Genomic DNA, 23,762 nt, shown 5'->3' with positions numbered 1-23,762 from the left:
CCCTTTGCCCATTCCACCATTCCATCACCATTATAGCACTTTAAGGTGGTAGAACTGCTGCTGCTGCTGTTACAGGGCTCTGGGCTAGGGGTTTAGGAGGGAACCTCCTGGTACGTATTACTAACTTTCCCATTTACAACAATCATTAAGTTTTATATATATATAAGAGCAAGGGTTCTTGATGAAATAGGATGGTAGGGGAAGCCCTTATGTTTTGTGTGATTCATGGAGAGCTAAATTTACTAAAATTTACGTGCTTGTTTTACTTATATATATTTATTAAGCTGGTACATTTACTTTATTTATGCACGGTCTTCCCTTTGCTCTCTTTTGGTGGTCATTTTCTCTTTATTATTACCATTTTGCTAATGTTTGGCTGCCTCTAGGCGGGAGAAGCGCTTCCACTTCTACCAACTTCTACCTGAACACCTGACAAACACCACAGCCAGCTGTATCTATTGTTTCAACTTCAGTTTATGCATATTGCGTTTAGTGACAAAGAATTAGGATATTCTAAAGATGGAAAATGTGGTTTTGAAAGGTTTAAAGGATTAAAGCCCTAAGTAGGGCTCAGAACAATAGAAGCTGCCCGAAGCAATCAGGGTATATAAGATCGCCATACGATCGCTCGGGACACTCAATGCTCCTCAGATACAGAGAGCAGTTGATAACCTCCTGGCTAACCTGTCTTGCGAGCCAGAGGAGGCACCTTTGAAGGCCAGTAGATGCTTCACAAGTTGAGTAAAGCGCATTATTTGATAAATTAAGGAATAAGTTTCATCCTTTACATGAAAGATATTGATCACTTAAATATGTGGCAAGAGGTTTCCAATTTTTTTTGGAAATTAAACGCAACTCTTCCAAAATTACCAAATAATTATTAAACCTTCTTGTTTGTAACAGATGTAAAATTAATTTTTAGCCATTTTGTGTATGCTTGAGAACATCTAAAGCTCTTAACGTGATGAGTTTAAAAGTCATCACTCGGAAAACGACTTATTTCCAGATATTAAGAAAAATACTACCTTTACTGCCTTTGCAATATTTTCAGAAGGAAGGGTATGAAAAAATACATAAAATAAAGTAATCGCGTAGTTTTTCAGATGAGGCTTAACGTCCAACTACCAATTAGGTGTCATGGACGGTGGCGACTAGCTTTTACTTTACTGTAAATTTTCTTTTATTAACCGTTAAAAATCCATGGCCTAAAGACCGGGAATCGAACCCACTAAAAGAATAGGGCGCATCCAGCATTACCATTAATAGGCAGTATATTTTGGATATTACAGCCGATAGATCAAAGAGTTAATGTGTGTCTGTCCGTAATTTATTTAGGAAATATATATGTCGGGAGGTTCCCGGTAAACATTTTTATCGGAACAAAGAGTATGATAGAGTACAAAAGGAATTAGTAGAAGAAAGTAGAGGCTGCCTGGAACAAAACAGCGAACAAAACAGGATAAAGTAGCCAATGGTGGCTAGTAGGCGGAGATGATAGGGTAACATAGTATAAAGACCATGTAGAAGTGGAATGTTCTTCGAATCCACTTTGTTAAACTCATCACGTAACGTCCTGGCACAATTGAGTTTCTAAGGGACTTCCCCCCTCTCCTTGTTCCTAACCTCCTCCGGCTTGTCCTTACAGAGGCACTCTGCCCTTTCTTTCCATTTCGCCCAGTAATTCTTCTTTGCCTTGGTCCTTTCTTTTCCCCTAGCATTGGATAGAGCTTTAGGACATCCTAGTAACAATACTGTTACCAAGAAATGGCGAAAAATCCAAGGTGACTGTAGATAATTCACTACAATCATTTTCTTTTCATTGTTTCACGTATAAAATTTATATTATTTTAATAGCCAATAAAATGATTTTATTATCACCTTGGATTGGGCTGACCTAGAATGTTCTCGAACATTCTTAAGGCCAAAAATGTTGTGCAAGTTTTCTTCGGCTGCTTCACTTACTACGTGAAAGTCGAGAGTTGTTACTGTTATGAATCTTTTTAAGCTGAGATCCTCGCAGGTGGTGCCCAAGATCTCTGAAGCAGTAGCTCGTCACACTTCCGCCAATGAGAGAAATTAGAGGAAGTCCGCAAGTTATGCACATTTAACCTCCTTCTCAAAAATAATGCGCTTCCGGTTGAAATACCACACTTTGCATTGTCGGTTCAAAGCGGAAGTAAAAAAAGAAAATAGATGGACAGACGTTACTCTGTTCTCTGTTGTTCCTGGATAGCCGACAAGGACGGAAATTCTTGTTTTGTAATCTAGTTTCCACCCCCTCACCCACTGCACTAAACACAACGGACTCCTACCAATAACACTCGCAGCGCTAGTACTCCGCTCTCTGTCTACTACGTACAGGAAACTGTAGAGGAAAAGGACAGCGGCCCCAAGTAACTACTTGCAACTGTCTCCAGGGTGTCTTAAATCAACTATGATTCGTGAGTCACATATTTCTACACCTAGATTTTCACCATTGTTATCTTTCTTCCATAATCTTGGAAGAATGTTCGTAATTTTCACATACCCAATTCCTTTTTGCTGCCAACTAGGAAAACTTAACTACAAGCACCATACGTGGTTGGGAAATAAAACCCTTAAAATAGAGAAAGAGAGGAAATTACAGTGTTTCCTCTTCATACGCCTCGCCAAGTTTCTAATCATCCTATTCTGTGCGCCTAATGTTCCTCAGGAAGTGAAGTGTAATACAATCAGGGGGGGGGACATTCTTAATTCGAATGGAAATGCTATTTTGCTGATACTCATTCTCTGTATAACATCATTTAGAAACAATATCCACAGCCTGATGGTCATTATAGCTCAAGAAACTGCTAAAACCATGGACTTTAAGTAATCTTGTAACACTAACAAGGAATTGGTAGTCGTAGCAGCAGGAAGACTTACGCTATCTTGAAGAACTACCGGCAGCAAGTTCGGATGCTTAAAGTGGGGTTGGTGATGAAGGCTAGATACCCCCAGCTTTCACGCCTATGTGGAGCAAGACAAAATTATCACCACCCAATTGGAAAGATTGTCATTATTACATCACGATTCGATTACGTCACCATCATCGTCCAGCATTTTATTAGAAATCTACAAGTTATTATTGTGTAATACATCAGGGAATCTAGTTCATTGTTTAGCTGGATGAAACAGCGTAATTAAAAGGGATTAAAGTTGATCGTTTTAACGTTCAAAAACTGCACGAAAACGCCTTTGCATAAATTTTTCCTCTTTTTTTTTTTTAAATAAAGTAAAATTCATAAATTTTCTTTAATAAAAAGAGCATATCTTTGTTTAGAAAAGTAATTTTCCGAGTTCGGGAAAAACATTGCCGGGAAAACCAGGGAAAATCGATTTTGGGCAGAGATGGGCACTGATTAAAAATACAATTTAATAATAAATTTAATTGATTTAAGTTTTTTTTAAATTTCAATCAAAATTTAATCGGTGAAATCGATCGTAATTTTAATCAATCATATGACAATTAATTAGTGAACTAAATTTCAAATTAGTGAACAAATTGATAGGTAAAATTAATGAGAAAATAATAAAAGATTTAAAATTATAAGGGAAAAGTATTGAAGAACCATTTTAATACGCTTTAATCAGCCATGACTCGTTTACATTGGACGGGGCGTGACTAACACTTGAGGTGGGCGTGACTACACTAGAGGTGGGCATGGATCCGCCCACAGTCTGCAACCTTACTACACCGTGATTGGCCACTACTTTAAACTTAATAATTTCAATGAAATAATTAATTTAAATTATTTTTTCCAACATTTCTCCCATAGGTATTTGATAAACTTTCGATTTAAACAAGAAAAACGATTTCTCTTTAAAAATACGATAAATAATATTTCTTTTGGATTAATACTTCACGTTTTACCCAATTATCGTTAACAGAAACAAAAAAAGTTTAGAATTTGTATTGTTTAATCGTGAATTAGATAAAAGAGGAATAGGCATATTGTAGACTAGAGAGCCGCCATTAAATAGGCGGTAAGCTTAATTTATGCTCCATCCGGTGGAGAACTCTATTGGCAATTTCTGTAAACATAAATGCAGTCTCTACGTTCACATTTAACCATGTTGACGACTCACTAGACTTATGTTAGATAGATAGAACCACCTCTCATTCACATTTAACCATGTTGGCGACTCACTAGACTTATGTTAGATAGATAGAACCACCTCTCATTCACATTTAACCATGTTGGCGACTCACTAGACTTAGATAGAACCACCTCACATTCATATTTAACCATATTAGTGACTCACTAGACTTAGATAGAACCACCTCACATTCATATTTAACCATGTTGGCGACTCACTAGACTTATATAGAATCACCTCACATTCACATTTAACCATATTGGTGACCTACTAGACTTGTATAGAACTTTCTTACACTCCCATTTAACCATGTTGACGACTCACTAGACTTATATAGAACCACCTCACATTCATATTTATTTAACCATGTTGGCGACTCACTAGACTTATATAGAACCACCTCACATTCACATTTAACCATATTGGCGACCTACTAGACTTGTATAGAACCACCTCACATTCATATTTAACCATATTGGTGACTCACTAGACTTAGATAGAACCACCTCACATTCATATTTATTTAACCATGTTGGCGACTCACTAGACTTATATAGAACCACCTCACATTCACATTTAACCATATTGGCGACCTACTAGACTTGTATAGAACCACCTCATATTCATATTTAACCATATTGGTTACTCACTAGACTTAGATAGAACCACCTCACATTCATATTTATTTAACCATGTTGGCGACTCACTAGACTTATATAGAACCACCTCACATTCACATTTAACCATATTGGCGACTCACTAGACTTAGATAGAACCACCTCACATTCATATTTATTTAACCATGTTGGCGACTCACTAGACTTATATAGAACCACCTCACATTCACATTTAACCATGTTGGCGACTCACTAGACTTATATAGAATCACCTCACATTTACATTTAACCATATTGGTGACCTGCTAGACTTGTATAGAACTTTCTTACACTCCCATTTAACCATGTTGACGACTCACTAGACTTATATAGAACCACCTCACATTCACATTTAACCATGTTGGCGACTCACTAGACTTATATAGAATCACCTCACATTCACATTTAACCATGTTGGCGACTCACTAGACTTATATAGAATCACCTCACATTTACATTTAACCATATTGGTGACCTGCTAGACTTGTATAGAACTTTCTTACACTCCCATTTAACCATGTTGACGACTCACTAGACTTATATAGAACCACCTCACATTCACATTTAACCATGTTGACGACTCACTAGACTTATATAGAACCACCTCACATTCACATTTAACCATATTGGCGACTCACTAGACTTATATAGAACCACCTCACATTCACATTTAACCATGTTGGCGACTCACTAGACTTATATAGAATCACCTCACATTCACATTTAACCATGTTGGCGACTCACTAGACTTATATAGAATCACCTCACATTTACATTTAACCATGTTGACGACTCACTAGACTTATATAGAACCACCTCATATTCATATTTAACCATGTTGACGACTCACTAGACTTATATAGAACCACCTCACATTCACATTTAACCATGTTGGCGACTCACTAGACTTATATAGAATCACCTCACATTCACATTTAACCATGTTGACGACTCACTAGACTTATATAGAACCACCTCATATTCATATTTAACCATGTTGACGACTCACTAGACTTATATAGAACCACCTCATATTCATATTTAACCATGTTGACGACTCACTAGACTTATATAGAACCACCTCACATTCACATTTAACCATGTTGACGACTCACTAGACTTATATAGAACCACCTCACATTCACATTTAACCATATTGGCGACTCACTAGACTTATATAGAACCACCTCACATTTACATTTAACCATGTTCACGACTCACTAGACTTATGTTAGATAGATAGAACCACCTCTCATTCACATTTAACCATGTTGGCGACTCACTAGACTTATGTTAGATAGATAGAACCACCTCTCATTCACATTTAACCATGTTGGCGACTCACTAGACTTAGATAGAACCACCTCACATTCATATTTAACCATATTAGTGACTCACTAGACTTAGATAGAACCACCTCACATTCATATTTAACCATGTTGGCGACTCACTAGACTTATATAGAACCACCTCACATTCACATTTAACCATGTTGGCGACTCACTAGACTTATATAGAATCACCTCACATTTACATTTAACCATATTGGTGACCTGCTAGACTTGTATAGAACTTTCTTACTCTCCCATTTAACCATGTTGACGACTCACTAGACTTATATAGAACCACCTCACATTCATATTTATTTAACCATGTTGGCGACTCACTAGACTTATATAAAACCACCTCACATTCATATTTATTTAACCATGTTGACGACTCACTAGACTTATATAGAACCACCTCACATTCATATTTATTTAACCATGTTGGCGACTCACTAGACTTATATAAAACCACCTCACATTCATATTTATTTAACCATGTTGACGACTCACTAGACTTATATAGAACCACCTCACATTCATATTTATTTAACCATGTTGGCGACTCACTAGACTTATATAAAACCACCTCACATTCATATTTATTTAACTATGTTGATGACTCACTAGACTTATATAGAATCACCTCACATTCATATTTAACCATATTGGTGACTCACTAGACTTGTATAGAACTTTCTTACACTTTCATTTAACCATGTTGAGAACTCACTAGACTTATATAGCACCATCCTGCATTCATATTGAACTTATTTTTTACTTCATTACATATGTATTATGTAAACTATCATTTTGTCAATCTATCTCCTACACATCTCCAAGTTTAGAGAAGTAAGTAATTTGAGATACTTCTTTTTCATCTTTTTGAACCGGCTTGGTTACTTAACGCGAATAGAGAGGATGTGTTTTATTCCTCATTTATCAGTGTTTCTCCGTGAGCTGGTAACACTTTGCAAGATAAAAGTATTACTTGTTACTCCTCCAGTAAACTATCTATTATGGGCTTATCTGTTTTATGGATTTCAGATTTTAAGTTAAACTTCACTATAAATGACCATTTGATTTAAATGAAAGATTTTTACCCTTATATTACCGGAAGATTCCACAACCGGAAGTACCTGACATTATTGAATGGATTTTTCACTTTTTTGAGATCATTTTCTTCATGATAGCTTTATCGATTCTCTTTAAATTTGATTTTATCCTCATTGCACTAGCGATAGTCAACTACATTTATTTCGATTAATTTTTCCAGGAAATATCGATTCAGCGGGTTCTTGCTGAAAGGTTATTCTTCTAATTTCAGCATACCCTACTTTTCTGTGTATTATTAAAACCGGAAATATTTTACAAATATTCTGTGAAGTATTAAATACGTAAGTGAAAATGTTTTATTTGACAAATTCGTGTGTGTGTGTTCACGGCAGTTTCATTTTCATGATTATTAGGCTAATATTTGTAAAATGAATTAATAAAATTTAATTAGTTACGAACGAACTCACAGTGCTTAACTGCTGAAAAAGCTGAATGGCTCATTTCCATATAAAACATAAGTACAGAATTATGTACAAAACTGGTGATGAAAGCAAAAGAATTTAATTCTGCAATAAACTGCCTTGTTGATTGTGACGTAGAAGAGTCGCTAGGGGACCGTAATAAGAGAAAGAGTTGAGTTCCTGTGCGCTAATTAAAATAACAGCGTCTGGTTTAACAGCGTCGTCGTCTTAGACGAGAGTACAAAGACGAACAGCAGCAGAGGGAAAGAGACGTAACTGGGAATTCTTGTCTTGTTTGCAGTGTTCTAGCCTGGAGGACATGGAATAAGTAGCGACAAGTAGAAGAAAAGGTTACATAGCCTGGAAATGTACATAAAATTAAGTAGTAAAGACTCGTATATTAAAGTTTTACATCGGGGGCGGATCTTGCGCCCCTGTTGCTTTAAAAAAAGAAATGCCTTCGTCCAAGAATTACACTTCTTCCGGTTTACATCGTAAAGTCTTTGAACTCGAAACACTCTCACCAATTTTGAGAATTAACTTATTCTCTTCTTTGTCTTTAGGAACTTCCACCAATTCTAATAAGTGCGAACAAACAGTGGTACCACGGGATGCAGAATTATATTCCTTTACATACTGTCCACTTACAATTATAAAACATCTACTTCCGGAATTAACTCCATTACGGTGATTTCACGTGAAATATCGGTTTTGACGTCCCTTTTGTGGGAACACTCACATGACTTCCTGTGAAAATTCTAACTTACTAAATTTTCTTCACTAGCTGAACGTACGTATGACATATTTATTTCCAATATTAAACAGTTTTTAGTAATACGTTTGGCAGTAGTAAATACGGAAACTAATAAAATTTAGTTTAATTGTTTATTTTTTTTTAGATTTACTTTTATTAACCATTAATAAGAAAAATCCAAGGCCTGAGACCGGGGAATCGAACCCACTATACCACAATACACATTAGCTTTACAGGTCTCGTATCTTAACCGCTCGGCTACCGTGGCACCTAATTCAAACTATATATTTTGCATTATTTCTTAACACGACCCTACTGTTTATACTTATAGATGAGTGAATTATGTAATACGCAAGTTATTAATTTTCAATAAAGTCTAAGTTATACCTAAAAGTTCTCTATTTTAATATTAGTAGATGATTGTTGCTTTATTTTCTTCAACAAAAAACTTAATTCAAAACTCTAATTCTATTTTTTAACTAGTGGTATAAAATAACTTTTTCCCAACGGCACTGCGGAAAAGTGCTCTTTATCACATAGTTATAAGATTGAATACTATTATTTAATTCAATTCTTTTTATTTATTCATCCAAAAAAATAAGTAAATTTACAGTAATAAACTTGTAATATTCTTCACTCGTGAGGAAAACAATTACTTTACTCACTTGTTACGTACAACTATTCAAACATTCTTACCTGTATAAGATCACCTAGATCACCGCCTCCAGCTGTAAAATTCAGGTAACATATGAAGGGTAGCCGATCCTCTCTTGGCCTTCTAATTTCTAATTCATACGTCCGGCCTACGTCACCGAAGTAAGTCCTATTGCAAGCTAAAAACAAAGACTTAGTTTAGTATGTACACGTTAATATATTTTATGGGGACTTTAGAAATTTGGTGAGAATTTAAAGCAAGCTGAATATTGAGTTGTATTCAATGAAGTGTTTATTAAGATCGTAACCGAAGTCCTACCCTTCCCTGAAAACTGTTTTTTGATTTCAGGAACACGGTTTAAGCCTCCTTAACTGTTGCACAAGAGGTAGAACCGTATATTTCTAGTAGTAAGAGAAAGTGATTCTCTTAGAAGAGTGAGAGAAATTAAACAGGAAATAGACTCAACATAGTTAGACGAAATCAAGGATCCGTCATTCTCGGAATCCTGAACGGGAAGCTGGATTTTATTACACAAATAAATACTAATTTTTAGAGGTTTTAATGAGTAAAAACAGGATTTTAAAAAAATAAAAGGATAAAAAAGCTTTTAAAAAGTAGAAAGCAGTTATTTCCTGTTTTAGTGTCAAAGTTAGATTAGCGGGCGTGTGTTGTGGAGAAAATGAGCAATTTACCTGTTAATTTCAGTTGGTGGTAAAAAAAAATTGGAGATCCGGAAGGGAAGAGAGCGGAAACAGAATGAACGCCCCGAGAATGTCGTTTAGGATTAGCGCTGGAATGGATCAGTGTTTGCAGCTTTTACTGACAGAGACTCAAATACACATGTGCTAGCAAAGTCTGTCACATTTTTCAACTGACCATCAAATTAAGTGGGAAAATGAGTGAGGCAAGGGATATAATTGAGTTTCGATCTAACACATTTCCTGCACGGATACATCACTATATGGAGTAGCTGGCTGAAAATGTCTGTTCTACAGCATGGGGGGAAAAAAATTATAATAAACAAAACAACCTGCCAGCTGCCACAATATGGTTATAATGTATCTGTTATTACATCGAAAATACACTCACATGCCTTTCTTTTACCCTCAATTATCTTGGTGGATGAGTAAGTATACACGAACACTCGCCCAAAATTTGTAAAATCCATTTTCAGGGCACAGGGAACCTTAAAACGGTTATTTTCTACTCAAAAAACTAAAAAATTAAAAAACTGCAAGTTTTTCTGCGCAAGCGCAGAAAAGGACAAGCCTTGGGTATAGTTCTTGAATATTCAAGCTTCGTACATAACTAGTGCACTACATGGTGGTTAAAAATTACTTATTTATCAAAACAGCATTAAAGTACTGAAATTTAGATATTTTTAAAAAGAATAATGGAAGCAAAGTTTTATTTTGAGTAGACACAGCTACATAAAGTATGAGGAAAAACAGAAATAAGAGAATAGATTAGAAGAAGGAAGGAAGTTAGAGAGAGAAATCCGTTTGAATTGGGCAGTTGTTATTGAGTTGTACCAGTTGGAGACGTTCTTTAGTTTTAAGTAGTACCCAGCTGTTTAAAGGAGTTTGTTTATTTAAGGTTGCTAGGTAACGGATATTTGTTTTTTTAATAGTTGCTAGGTTACGGATATTTGTTTTTTCAAGGTTGCTAGGTTACGGTTTGTTTTTTGGTTTTGCAAATTGAAGAGTTGGGAGGTTGTAAGTGAACAGTTCAGTGTTTTTGGTAGTTTACATTGTTGTATTTATTGAATCAATTGTATTTTGAAAGTTGAATAAAACAGTGATTTGTTGTTATTGTAAATGAAAGCCTGCTTAATCCAATTCCCTTTTCACTATTTACAATATAAAATACTCGTTAAAAATGGAAACTGCGTCACTGCTTCCACTTACTTCAATAACAGGAAGAAGAAACTACCAAATAAATATTCCAAACCATTAAATAATAAATAACAAAGAAGAAAATAAATACGAAAATTGAAAAGAATGAAAATAGAATGAACACAGAAGAGGAGCCGGAGAAAATATGTAGTTGTTTGGAAAAGAAGTAGAATTTACGATTGTAGAGATGTTACAGGTGGCACACCTGTGCTGGTCAGCTGACTTCCTTTTCTTTGCTTTTTTAGTCAAGTGAGCTTAGTTGAGTGGTAACAATGATCTGCTTTAATCTCTCGGTTATAGTTTAAGGTTAACCATCGTAATTTAGCCCTTAAGTGAAAAATATCTCTGAGAATAGTGATTTTTATTGATAGTGACATTAGATTTTTTTTAAAGACCTATGCAGTTGACTGCATGGGAACATGCAGTTTGAAGTGGATGCATAGTGGTAGGGCCAGAATTGCTTGATAGACTGCAGATAGACTGATGTTACCTGGTAGATAATGGGCCAGAATCACCTTCACGAGAGCTGGCAATGGTACTGAAATTCTTCATTAAATTGCATTTCTTAGCTTCCGTATCCAATTTCTTCTTTAGCTGATAGATTGATGTGTGAGGTAAGAATCGTTAACTAATCAATTTTTACTTAGATAATGGAGGGGGAGGTAATTGAACCAAACTTCTTGCATCTTCATGGGAAATAGTTTGCGCAAGTTTCCCAATTAAAAGAACTAACTTCCGTCTTACCGAGGAATTTTCTAGTATTTTGAAACTTTTAAAGATTCATTGCGTGAAATTCTAATTACCATTCTAGGTAGCCCAGTTTTAAGTTCACCTGTTGGGATAACATTTCGCCAGGATGTTTGAAAGGGTAGGTCTTGATTTACTTTCACTTACTAGGGGGGGAAGTAGACTTGTAATCATGGCAAACTTACCAAAGTGAATTTTGCACCGGAAATAGTTCCCCTAAATTAGGAAATGGTCCGAAAGTGCGGGTATGAGTACGTGATTACGGAAGTTTCTCGTTTCATTTGAGTACTCCAATGGGAACTTGAGTTCCTGGCACTTTACCTTTAACTTAAAGTCCGGATTGGTCTAGATTGATCACCGTCCCAACAGTCGTCTTAGAAGTGCACAGATCGAGTTTAATACCTGTTTTTCCAGTCTTGTATGTGGGTTCCGGTTGTCTAACTACAGTCTAAGATAGCGTACTTGATTGGAAGTCGATATTTCTCGGAGGGGGGCCAGGTTTGTCCACGCAAAGAGAAATAGTTGATGTTTGTTTACTTTCAGCCTCATTTCTCCATTGGAGAGGAGATGACCTCGAGTTGTTCTTGAATAGGAACAGGATTAGCGGATATTGTACTATCATCTGCACAGGTTGTAATCAGGGTTTCTGGAAAAACGGCTGTGAATTAATTATTAAATGAATTTTCCTTTAATGGAGATTTACTGGAAATAGAAATAAGATTTCCTTTAAATTAAGTAAATCCTGTCGTTTAGAACTTTTTCCAAACAATTTTCCTGGAAAATTCCTTTATGTCCACTTCAGTATGAAGGGGTTGGTAGACCTGATTCTCAAGTACCATTCCAGCGTTACGTAAGCTCCAATCATTTACGTACTATTAAGAAAGGTTATGTTTATTGCAGAAATAAGAAGTTCGATGGAATTACATGAACGGTAAGTACCACTGGACTTTTCTTTTATTAAGGTTTCCTCTAAATTGGTTTCTAAGGTTATTTTCTTGAAACTACACAGTACGTACACACAGATCTGTACCACTTTCTTATCGTAGCTTTTCTCCAGTTCTGAGGGCAGCCGTGACCCTAATGTGCATCTAAAGCACGAGGAGCCTACTAACTGTATAACATTAAAAGCTCTGAGTTCCCCTCCAAAAAAAGTCTCAAGTTCGAACCTGCAGAAAATGTGGTTAGAGTAAGTCATGTGAGGATTCTTCAGATTTTTTTTTTTAATTTTGTTGTGGATAGTTTTGATTGGTTAACGTGTCTATTGTACTGAAGGGTAACGAACAAAATCAAGTTAAATTAACGGAAGTTTAATAACCATCAAAAGACAGCTGAACCCGTTCCACTTGAGGGTTAAGTTGAGCGTATCCATTGGCAGAATTCCTCTCTAGTTGTATGTACGCAAAGAATGTGCGTACGTGTGGAAATGATGGAAACGAACCAAACGAACGTATCCACCTTTTTCCCTATTTTGTTTATTGTGTGAATAGAAGGTAAAAACTGTAGTGTCGTTTGGATGTGCAAAACTTCCTTCCAGTTGCCGCGTATCCAACAATGAGCGGGTTATTGCTCCATAAAAGTGATATATCCGCACCACTACCGGCGCCAATCTTCCCAAAATATCATCTATAGGCAAAAATGGCCGGCTCACGAGAGAAGCATGGTTATGACTTTTTTATAACGTGTTGGGAGGCGGAGATGAAATAAATATATTTTACAGCGAGGCAGTTGTGGGGGGCAGTTACCGGGTGGAGGCGGCGACAAGATAACTATTCTCAAATAATCACCGGTGAGAATGCTCACACAATTTCCTGTTTCCGCAGTTTAGTTCTGGACTAAGATTTTATTCATGAAGCTCCAATTTGTAATGACTATTGACTCCAAAAAGATACCTGTTCACTTTCAAGGTCCTGTAATCCAATCAGTGAAAAGCACTTCCGGTTAGTCCAATGCCATATTATATTCGGAACTATGGTTTACACAATTAATAGGTGGGAAATCCACACCTCACACTGAACGAACAGGAGCTTCAGTCCAACCGGAGCTCTCATTTAGATAGATAGATAGATAGATAAAAATACTGTATTTTATGTATTTACATATTACAGGGGGTTCTGTTTGTGTGTTAATTTCCATTAACAATCTGGTAGTGTTTAGTAAACAAATAAAATTAATTACTCAGTTACAAAATTAAATTATACATAAATAAAAAATATCTAATGACAAAAAAATTAAATAATAATTAATAATAATAAGACAAATAATAATAAAATACTTAACTAAACTCACGACTTGACATGACAAAGTAAACAAAATAGAAATAAATAAAATGAAAATAAATAAATTAATTCCGACTAAACTTAAAATATTACCTTCATATTCGGACTGTATACATTGAAGAGGATTCAAAATTAATTTATCTTTTGAATTAGATTTAAACGATAGTAATTAAAGCTCAATCAAAATTTTCAATTATTATCATTATTATTATACTATTATTCGTTTATTATAAAAGATCTTAACTTGAGTACTTCTATAGTATATTGGTACACACTGTTCAACTGTCGGATTGAGCAGATTGAGAGAATAGCAGTTAAATTTGTGTAATTATCTACGCTAAACATATATTCAGATAAATGATGCTGTCTAAGAGATGAATATATTGGACAGACCAAGAGGATATGTTCCAGACTCTCTTTGCAGTTCAAATTACAGAGGGTACAGGTAGAGCTTGTCTCGATGGAATGGTATCCATTTCTATTTCTTACTCCTTAACAAAAACTTACAGTTTAAAATGTTAAGTATAAGGGTTGAATAAACGCCAAAAGGTACACAAATCAGCAAGTACCCAACATTTCATTAATACTTCATTAATATTTAAGTAATTCTACTGCATTAATTTTCATTAATAAGTTATTTTTTAGAATTTATTAGATGTCACAGACCCTTATGCTGGCCATTTTCATCTACAAAATATTTGTTCTAGACTGTAGATTGTAATATCTATTTATCTATAATAATCAAACTATTAATTACAGGTTAAAAAGAAAAAAAAAATTAGGCTAAATATTTCAAAAACTTTTTTAAAAAAAAGTTTACACCAACATACATTAATGATTTCATTTTATTTATTTTTATTTTTAAATAAAAATCGTCGGTTTAAGTTCATTCTTCGATTAAAGTAATTGTTATTTTATGAAGTAGTCAAACGTTTATAGTAATAGGTAATAATTATCTGGCTTTATCGCAAATAATATAGTTTTCTTCAATTACATTCTCAACCTAGATGTTCTTCCCACAATGTTGTATATATGTAATATAAAATAAATAAGATTTGCATATTTTTAGGACAGCTAATTATTCCAGTATTTTACTATAAGTAAAATTAGGGGGACTAAATTAAATTACAATTGAGAAATGAATAATTATTGTTGAATAATCTACTTGTTATTAACTGTGTGTTATTTGTGCTCACGAATATTTCGGTAAGACGAATTCAAGACTGAAATATTGTTTTAAATCCTTCGTGATTCAAATTTAAACAGTGGCTGACTCTGACTTTGTCTTTTTCTACTTTAACATGCATGTATATGTGACTACTCAGAATAATTCAGAACTCATTTTATCATAATTATAACAAAAAAATATTATGAATGAACTGGCCAGCATAAGGGTCTGTGACATCTAATAAATTCTAAAAATGTGAAGAAAAAGTTAATGCAGTAAAATTACTTAAATCATATCAATGAAGTATAAATGAAATGATGGGTACTTGCTGATTTGTGTACCTTTTGGCGTTTAATCAACCCTTATACTTAACATTTTAAACTGTAAGTTTTTGTTAAGGAGATTTTTGTACCTTTTGGATAGATTTTTCTTTTTGTCTATTTTGCAAAGTTACATATCTGCTTTACAGATTTTTTTAAAATTTGGTATAAGCAATTCTATCATTATAACCTGATAAGGCGTTAAGTCGGAACCGTAACTACTGTAGAGATCTTTTTAAAGAACGATTATAATTGCGGTCCCCAAACCATCCTCAATAACAATTTTTTTGAGAAAGCGTTTTGAATAAAATAGGAAGGTATTTGTACGTAAATAGCAAAATTAAACTGCGATTTCAGTAATTCCTTTTAAGAGGAGCAAGAAAAATAAACTGCGATTACTGGACTTCTCCCTAAAAGGCAAAGATTTTGAATCGAACGACAATTCATTGATGTAAATCGGTTCACTCATTGATAATTTTAACGATTGCAGTACTTCCTGTTGGTAGGCGTAAGAGCATGATGGCACTTCACAGCCACGTAGAGGAGCTTTAATCACTTCTTCGTGCTAAATTTTATCAAAATCGGACTAAGCTTTATAGAAATATTGGTAATAATAGTTTTAGAAAGGGCCTTATTTGGGTAGGGCAAACTCCCCTCCTTATGAGGCATGGCGTCGAGACTTTTAAAGTACAAATCTGTACAAAATTTTGATTCGAATGACACTTTATTCAAGAAAATCGGTTCACGTCTCGATAATTTGAAAGATTGCTATACTTCCCCTTAACAAGTGTAAGAGCTGATCGCCGCTTTAATGTTACGTAGGGGAGCCCTAACCCTATCATCCTACCAAATTTTATCAAAATCGGGCCAAGATTTACAGAGAAATTAGAAATAATAATTTTGGAGGAGGCCTTACATAAAGGGGGCTAACTCCTCTCCCATTCGATGTACAGCGTCGAGACCCCCAAAAGGCACATCTACAAAAAATTCCGAATCGAATGACACCTCATTCATGAAAATCGGTTCACGCGTTTAGGCGGTACGCGGTTTACAAAAAAGGTAACAACAACAACAACAACAACAACAACAACAACAACAACAACAACAACAACAACAAGAAGAACAACAACAATTTTTGAAAAAGCCGTTTTTGCTCATTTTCGGCAACTTTTTTCTCGAAATCTATTAGATCTATGTTGTTGCAAAAAAATTTCAGTTATAAAAGAGGGTTTGTCCTATAATTTAAAGAAAATTTGGGAATTTTATCTTTTATAGAAAAAGAGAAAAAAATTGTCAAAGTTGGGTGTTTTTCAACGTTACGCTTTTTCCTGCAGTTTTTGATGATCAACCCTTATACAACTGTCCTACCGGACAGTTTTAATTCTTAAAAATCTGTCACTAGAAACTCTTAATTGACTAAGCACCCTGAGTTTGTCTATAGCACATGTATAGTGAATATATTCCTCTGGAATTCCTAACAAACTTATTTCTCTGTAAATGTAACTATAACCGGAATGTATAGCTCTCTCCACATCCAATGAGATCGCATGGTTAGTCCACTTCTCAATTAAATCAGGGATATTCTTTGTAATATACTCCACACTATCAGAGTGAATAATATCTGACTCCCCAATGATACTTAGCCACTGAGAAAGCTGTGTGAACCAGTTCCACTCATCTTTATTTAGAAGTGCTTTTAATCAAATTTCCTCATGAAAATAATTCAACTATATGTGCGCGATAAGCATGCCAAGAGGATACGTAGACATTCTGAGGTAGTTAAATGCTCTTCCAAGCTTTATTTTACAATTGTTAGGGAAGTCAACTTATGCGAGACCTGTAAAGCTAATATGTATTGTGGTACTGGGTTCGATTCCCGGTCTTAGGCCTTGCATTTTATTTAATGGTTAATATGAGGAATTTATAGTAAAGTATGTTAGGCGGTTATAGGCTAGACCCGCAAAGCTAAGATGTATTGCGGTACTAGTCTAGGCCTTGCATTTTATTTAATGGTTAATATGAGGAATTTATAGTAAAGTATGTTTGGCGGTTATAGGCTAGACCCGCAAAGTTAAGATGTATTGCGGTACTAGTCTAGGCCTTGGATTTTATTTAATGGTTAATATGAGGAATTTATAGTAAAGTATGTTTGGCGGTTATAGGCTAGAGCCGCAAAGCTAAGATGTATTGCGGTACTAGTCTAGGCCTTGGATTTTATTTAATGGTTAATATGAGGAATTTATAGTAAAGTATGTTAGGCGGTTATAGGCTAGACCCGCAAAGCTAAGGTGTACTGCGGTACTAGTCTAGGCCTTGGATTTTATTTAATGGTTTATATGAGGAATAGTATGTTTGCTAGTCATTTCACAACACCTAATTTGATAGTTGGACGTAAAGCCTGCCTGAAAAAAATAGGCAATAGGCAGTAGGAAGTCATCTTACTGCCTTGACTGGTACCTCTGAAGGTTCTGATCTGGTCAATATGGCTCCTGTGTCAGCCATCTTAGGCGCGGTTAGGATTAGGGAATAGCCTGGGAACGGAGGAGAGTAAGGGATAATATCCACACTCTTTAGCCTTAGATCTCGCATTCTTCCCTTAAACTCCTTTTTCCTGATGTTCTGAGGATGATTTCCTTGGCCGACATTTCAGCAAGATGAGAAAAGTGTAAGAGCAATATCGGCTACATTGCGAAAGCTCTATTACTGTAGCTGTTGGCCTGGTATTCTCGGAGTCGTTGCCCGGTAGAGCTCTGCCAGGAGGTAGAGATGGGATTTTTTTTGGCTCTTTTCAAGGAGGTTGTAATTATATAAACTTATGTGTTGGTGTACCCGCAAGATTTGTCCATGCCTTGTCTCCTTGACGGAGAGCAATAAACTTCTATACTAATTTATCACTTCCATTATTATCTACTTTTTTTTCCTACCTGCAGAGAAGATGAAGAAGAAGTAATAAAGATTGCAAGATACGTGTGGGATGAGATGCTGTGTGAGAAAGCATATAAGCCGAAATGGGTTTACCCCCTCCATCAACCCCGAAGAGATATATATATGTATGGATAATGCAGACTGCATACCTAATATCTGTAGGTTCAAATCTAAAGTTGGGACTGGGAATATATAGGTCCAAAGAGGTATCAGTACATTGGGTATATGACTTCATTCCATCTGCTATCTGAATACCTCTATGGTCCATGCCCCCTCCCCCGCTAGCACGCTCGCTCGCACGCACTTACACTTCGAAAAGGTAGTAAAATATGCATTCGGTTTTATCTGTCAGAGAATCATCCCCATATAAAATAGGGAGCGGATAAAGGAACTAGGAGAGCATTGTGACGTAACACTAGCCTTACAAGGCACATAGGCTGCAGCTTCCTGTTTGTTCAATTTTAATTGTACCTTAAGGAAATAACTATTGTTTCCGGTTACCTAGATTTATATTACGTGGAGAGTTGCCGATTACAGGATTTCAGCTTCATCATGTTCCTTTTAGCAAATGGCAGTAAATTAAAGCGACGCTAGCACTACCTACCGATCAGAGAAAAATCATTAAGTCTATTAACTAATTCCCTAACCACTCACAAGAGGAAGTATTAGAATGATGCCGCTTTTCGATTTCAAAAAATTTAACGGGAACTATCTTTTTTTTGAAAGTCTATGAACAAGTGGTCTGCGTCTAAGTATCCACTGTAAGTTGAAAGACAAAATCTACGGAAAGAGCAATGTTGATATTTCGCTAAGAGGTTACCACAGGAAGCACAATGGGTTCTACCGGAAGTTACCACTTTACACTGCCAATTATTATTATTTTTTTACTTCTGGGTTTTCCTCTAATGTGCCATTACTGTTCATTGTACCAGCTTACCACCTGTTTCATATTAATAAGAAATAAATTTGAGACTGAATTTCCAAATTTGATGAAAATCAGCAGACCAGAAGTGCCACTTTTCCGAATAGAATTTTCCAGTACTTTGAGATTTCCTCACGCTTGGCTCCAACGATTTGCATTTAAACTTTGTACAGTGATTTAAAACAAAATTTATTTCCCCCACCCCCAAAAAAAATCGATTGAGAGATCTTAAAAGAAAATGGTGGATAGATTCCTTCAGAAATGGTATGAATTAAATACTAAGTGGTTACCAAACTGCACCCTTGGAGATCCCCAGGACTGGTTCCGTACTAGCTCCATTCCTGGCCAGTTGATCAGCTAATTCATTCCCTTTAATCCCCCACATGACCCGGCACCCATTCCAGTCGAACCCTGTGAGTGTTTACTTTAATCAGAGCTGAACTCTCCGGCACTTTTAGAGGGCACAAATTGGTCGCAGTGCACTTTATCCCTAATGCAAATTATGAGATAATTCAGCCCAGCACAATATCTTAAGTATAAGACGTTTTCACCAATCTACAGCTCTGAAAGGCAACTTTAAAGAGAAATTGCAACTTTTAAATTTATTACAAACATTGAAAATAATCACAGAAGTACGTTGAACTTATTATTAATTACGTAAATAAAGATGAAGCCAAAAAAATTGAGGAACAAAGAGAGAAAAATGATGATTTCTCAAAAAAAGAGAGCAAAATGATGATTTCTCAAAAAAAGAGAGCAAAATGATGATTTCTCAAAAAAAGAGAGCAAAATGATGATTTCTCAAAAAAAGAGAGCAAAATGATGATTTCTCAAAAAAAGAGAGCAAAATGATGATTTCTCAAAAAAAGAGAGCAAAATGATGATTTCTCAAATAAAGAGAGAGAAGCTTTCTAAGCAAAAATAGCAAACATATTATTCAAACTTGTTTAAAAATTAAAAGTTATTTATTGGAGTAAGAAGAAACTGATGGTTTAATACGATGACGTAAGGAATAGATGATGTCTTGTGTGTGTGAGAGAGAGAGAGAGGGAGAGAGAATATGACGTAGTTCTTGAAAAGGGTATAAAGTAGTAGAGAAGTAAATAAACTGGAAGAAAAGTCATAAACTGGATATATACAGACGACTCAAAGGATGAAAAGGGGAAACGAGAGTTTTCTTACAAATATTTCACCCAATTTTCTCGTATCCCCTCTCCCGATATATATACACACACAGGCGTAACTCTTAGCTGTATTTACATATAAATATAAAAAGGAAAACTCCTCTATATATTTATATCAAGTATTTATCTTTCAGTGTTCATTATATATTTTATGTATCTCTTATATAAGCGTGTATTTATATATATATATATATATAAATGTTCCTTAGGGTTTAGAAAGGAAGGAAATTCCTTTATTAAGGTTCCCTTTATTACTGAAGAGTTTTAGCAACTTTGTTACTTTAATCCACTGCCAACACAATTAAATATATATTATATATTTCTAAATTATATTACGCCAAACAGAAACACAACGACTCAGAAACATATTTGTAACACTAGTTTTGTATTTCCTAAAATAAAGAACAACATTCGTCTCCACTAAATCTATATAAACGTTTTCGTGGTCCGAATATTTCAGCTTGTTCGTGCTTGTTTTAACACTTATTAAATGTAATTTAACGTTCAAAATACCTGAACCGGAAATGTCATTTCACTGAATAGATTGTTCACTGATTCGAGATTTTACGGAATTCGAGTTTTGTCTTCGGAAATTAATGGAGAGATTTCTTTCATTTAGATCTAAAACATTTACTGAAAGGACTGATGTTACTTCTCGGGGAGGAAAAACCAACGCCTGTGAGCTTTTCCCAGGGAGTCGCTCCCCAGCATTAAGAGTTGAGTTAAGTGGCAGAGCTTAAATGATAACTGTGTATGTTAAAGATCTGCTTAAAGAGACTGATTGTAATGAGTAAGCTCTATCCAAGCTACATTAAATTTAATTTAAAAAAAGTTTTAAAACTAAGACCTTATAGTCTACAAAGTTTATAAAGTGAACATGAACTTGGAACTTCTTTGTAACAGATACATTGGTATCTCTATACAAATAATTTTTTTTTTTTTTTATTTATTTTTTTTATTTTATTTTTTTTTTTAGGGGCGGTCCCCGAGCGCTAGCTCATACCCGCCCCACGTATACACTCCTCCGTTCAACCAAACGACCACAAAATGAGCTCTCAACACTCACAAGTCCCGGCCAACAAAGCAACAAAGCCAACAGGCACAGAGAATCTCAACAACAACAACAACACAACACAACACAACACAACAACAACAACAACAACAACAACAACAACAACAACAACAACAACAACAACAACAACAACAAATCATCAACAACAACAAATCATCAACAACAATCACACAATTACAAATAAATAAAACAAATAAAATCACACACACACTCGCACACACCCAACACAAACTCGAAAAATACGCACCAAATCAAACTCCCAACAACACCCTTCAACCAACCAACCAGATCTACTTCATCTACCAACCACCGAGGTCATCCGCCTCTCAAAGGCCGCCTGCGCGAATTCGCGGAAAGCCACATACGCAGACGCGTTCTCCAGTAACAAGGGGAAAACGTCTCCAGCCAAGCAGAACGGAAATCCCACTCTCCGCCACATAATACAGCGCAAATCATTATAAAGATCACATTCCATAATAATGTGCTCCGCTGTCTCTGGATCTCCACAAGCGCAATATGGGTCCGTTGCTAAGCCCATTTCGAACATTTTGGCGCGCAACATACCGTGTCCCGTGACCAATCGTGCAACTGCATATGGCATCTCAGGGCTAGAATCAAAATGCATGACGCTGTTATTATGGGTACGCTTCTCTATGCAGCACATATATGGGGCCTCAGGTACTGCGATAGCTTAGAGTCCTGCCATTTGAGCTTTTTTAAAAGTTTGTTTGCACTTCCGCGTAATACCCCCAACTTTGCGGCTCGTTTAGAGTTGGGAGTTGATCATATTAAATTGAAATTATTAAAGTTATGCCTTAATTGGTTGTTCAAACTAAAGACTATGCCATCAAATAGATACCCCTCTCGATGCTTTGCCAGACTCTGTGTTCGGAATAATACTGTAAATGTTCGTTATAATTGGATTTCACAACTGAGCTGTATATTTGACTGTATTGATTTTTCTGAAATGCTGTTAATTCATGATCCTGAATTGGTTAGAGAAAAAATAAGAAACATTTTAAGTTTTTATGCTAATTACCTTAGAGAGAAGGACATTGATTGCGTAAACAAATCAAACTTTAGCTTAGTTTATTCAGTATTGTTTTTTCAGGAGCAGCGGCCCCAGTTTTATTTAACACAATGTATTCCTTTTAAGTATTTAAAGTTAATGGCCCAACTAAGATTAAGCTCTAGGTTTGTAATTAAAATTTCAATAGGCATCATCAAATACAGCATAAATCCAACCGAACTTTGTTCTCTTTGCAATCAGCAGCAACCAGAAGATCTATTCCATATTTTATTTTCCTATCCATTGTACACCTCTTTTAGGAACCATTACTTAAAATCAGTTTTTAATACAAATTTACAATATTTTGATTATCCCCTGGTTTTTCGCTCATTATGTCCCAATGAGATAAAAAAATTATTTTATTTTTTTGCTGAATCACTAAAACTAAGATCATTTATTTTGAACGAATAGTTTAAAAAATAAAGCTGGTGAAGTGTCTTATAAAATTTACTTATGTATAATTTTTCTTTGTATGTTTTAGTTTATCTGTGTTTATTTAAAATCAGTATATGCTTATATTTCTCAGTTTACTTTTTTAATGGTGTATTAAGAGAATTCTTTTATTTTAGTTGTTTTCACTATGTAGCCATTACTTTTTTTTTTTTTTTTTTTTGTGTGTTAATTTATGATGTATTCAAAAGTTTAACTGTAATAACCGAACCCTTTGTATAGGGCTTTTTTTGCCCTTATAACAAATAAATGAATAAAAAAAAAAAAATATGGCATCTCAGTGGAAACCAGCCGCCTACCTCCGGCAGCGTCGGGGACGAAACTAAAGGTTGTTCTTCCCTTAGTTGACGCTCGCCACCTACCCCTCCATTCCCGATTCAATTCCTCTTCCACTTCGCCATACATTCTTTCCCTAAACCATAACCGGTAATCTTCGGTTATATCAGCCACCGACAATCGTAAGGCTCTTAACATGGCTCTATACAAATAATAATAAAATAAAACACACGGAATAAGAATATTCACGAGATACAATCATTTTTACGAAGTGGTACAATTTAGCATGATGTACGCGAGCCAAAAAAAAGGTTGGAAAACGCTGACTTAGAATGTGAAAGCTTCATCGTTGTTGTTTCCCCAATGTTGTAGAGTGAAAATACATCTCAAATAAAATTGAAATAAATAATAATGTGTGGCTCTCAGTTAAGG

The 23,762-nt window shown here is 35.3% G+C and overlaps 1 protein-coding gene across 2 annotated transcripts in view; it reads right to left on the bottom strand.

Annotated features, from left to right (window-relative positions):
- Positions 1-23,762, bottom strand: part of LOC141453409 (uncharacterized) — a 602,514-nt gene that overhangs the window by 55,731 nt on the left and 523,021 nt on the right. For both annotated transcript variants that reach the window (XM_074126614.1, XM_074126612.1), the window contains one exon: positions 9,068-9,204. In XM_074126614.1, the coding sequence (XP_073982715.1) occupies positions 9,068-9,204 (137 nt within the window). The remainder of the gene's footprint in view (positions 1-9,067; positions 9,205-23,762) is intronic.

The sequence above is a fragment of the Rhodnius prolixus genome, unplaced genomic scaffold, assembly GCF_049639745.1.
Source record: "Rhodnius prolixus isolate KJV_2025 unplaced genomic scaffold, Rpr scaffold_3, whole genome shotgun sequence".
Lineage (NCBI taxonomy): Eukaryota > Metazoa > Arthropoda > Insecta > Hemiptera > Reduviidae > Rhodnius > Rhodnius prolixus.
This window is presented reverse-complemented; position numbering and strand designations above follow the sequence as displayed.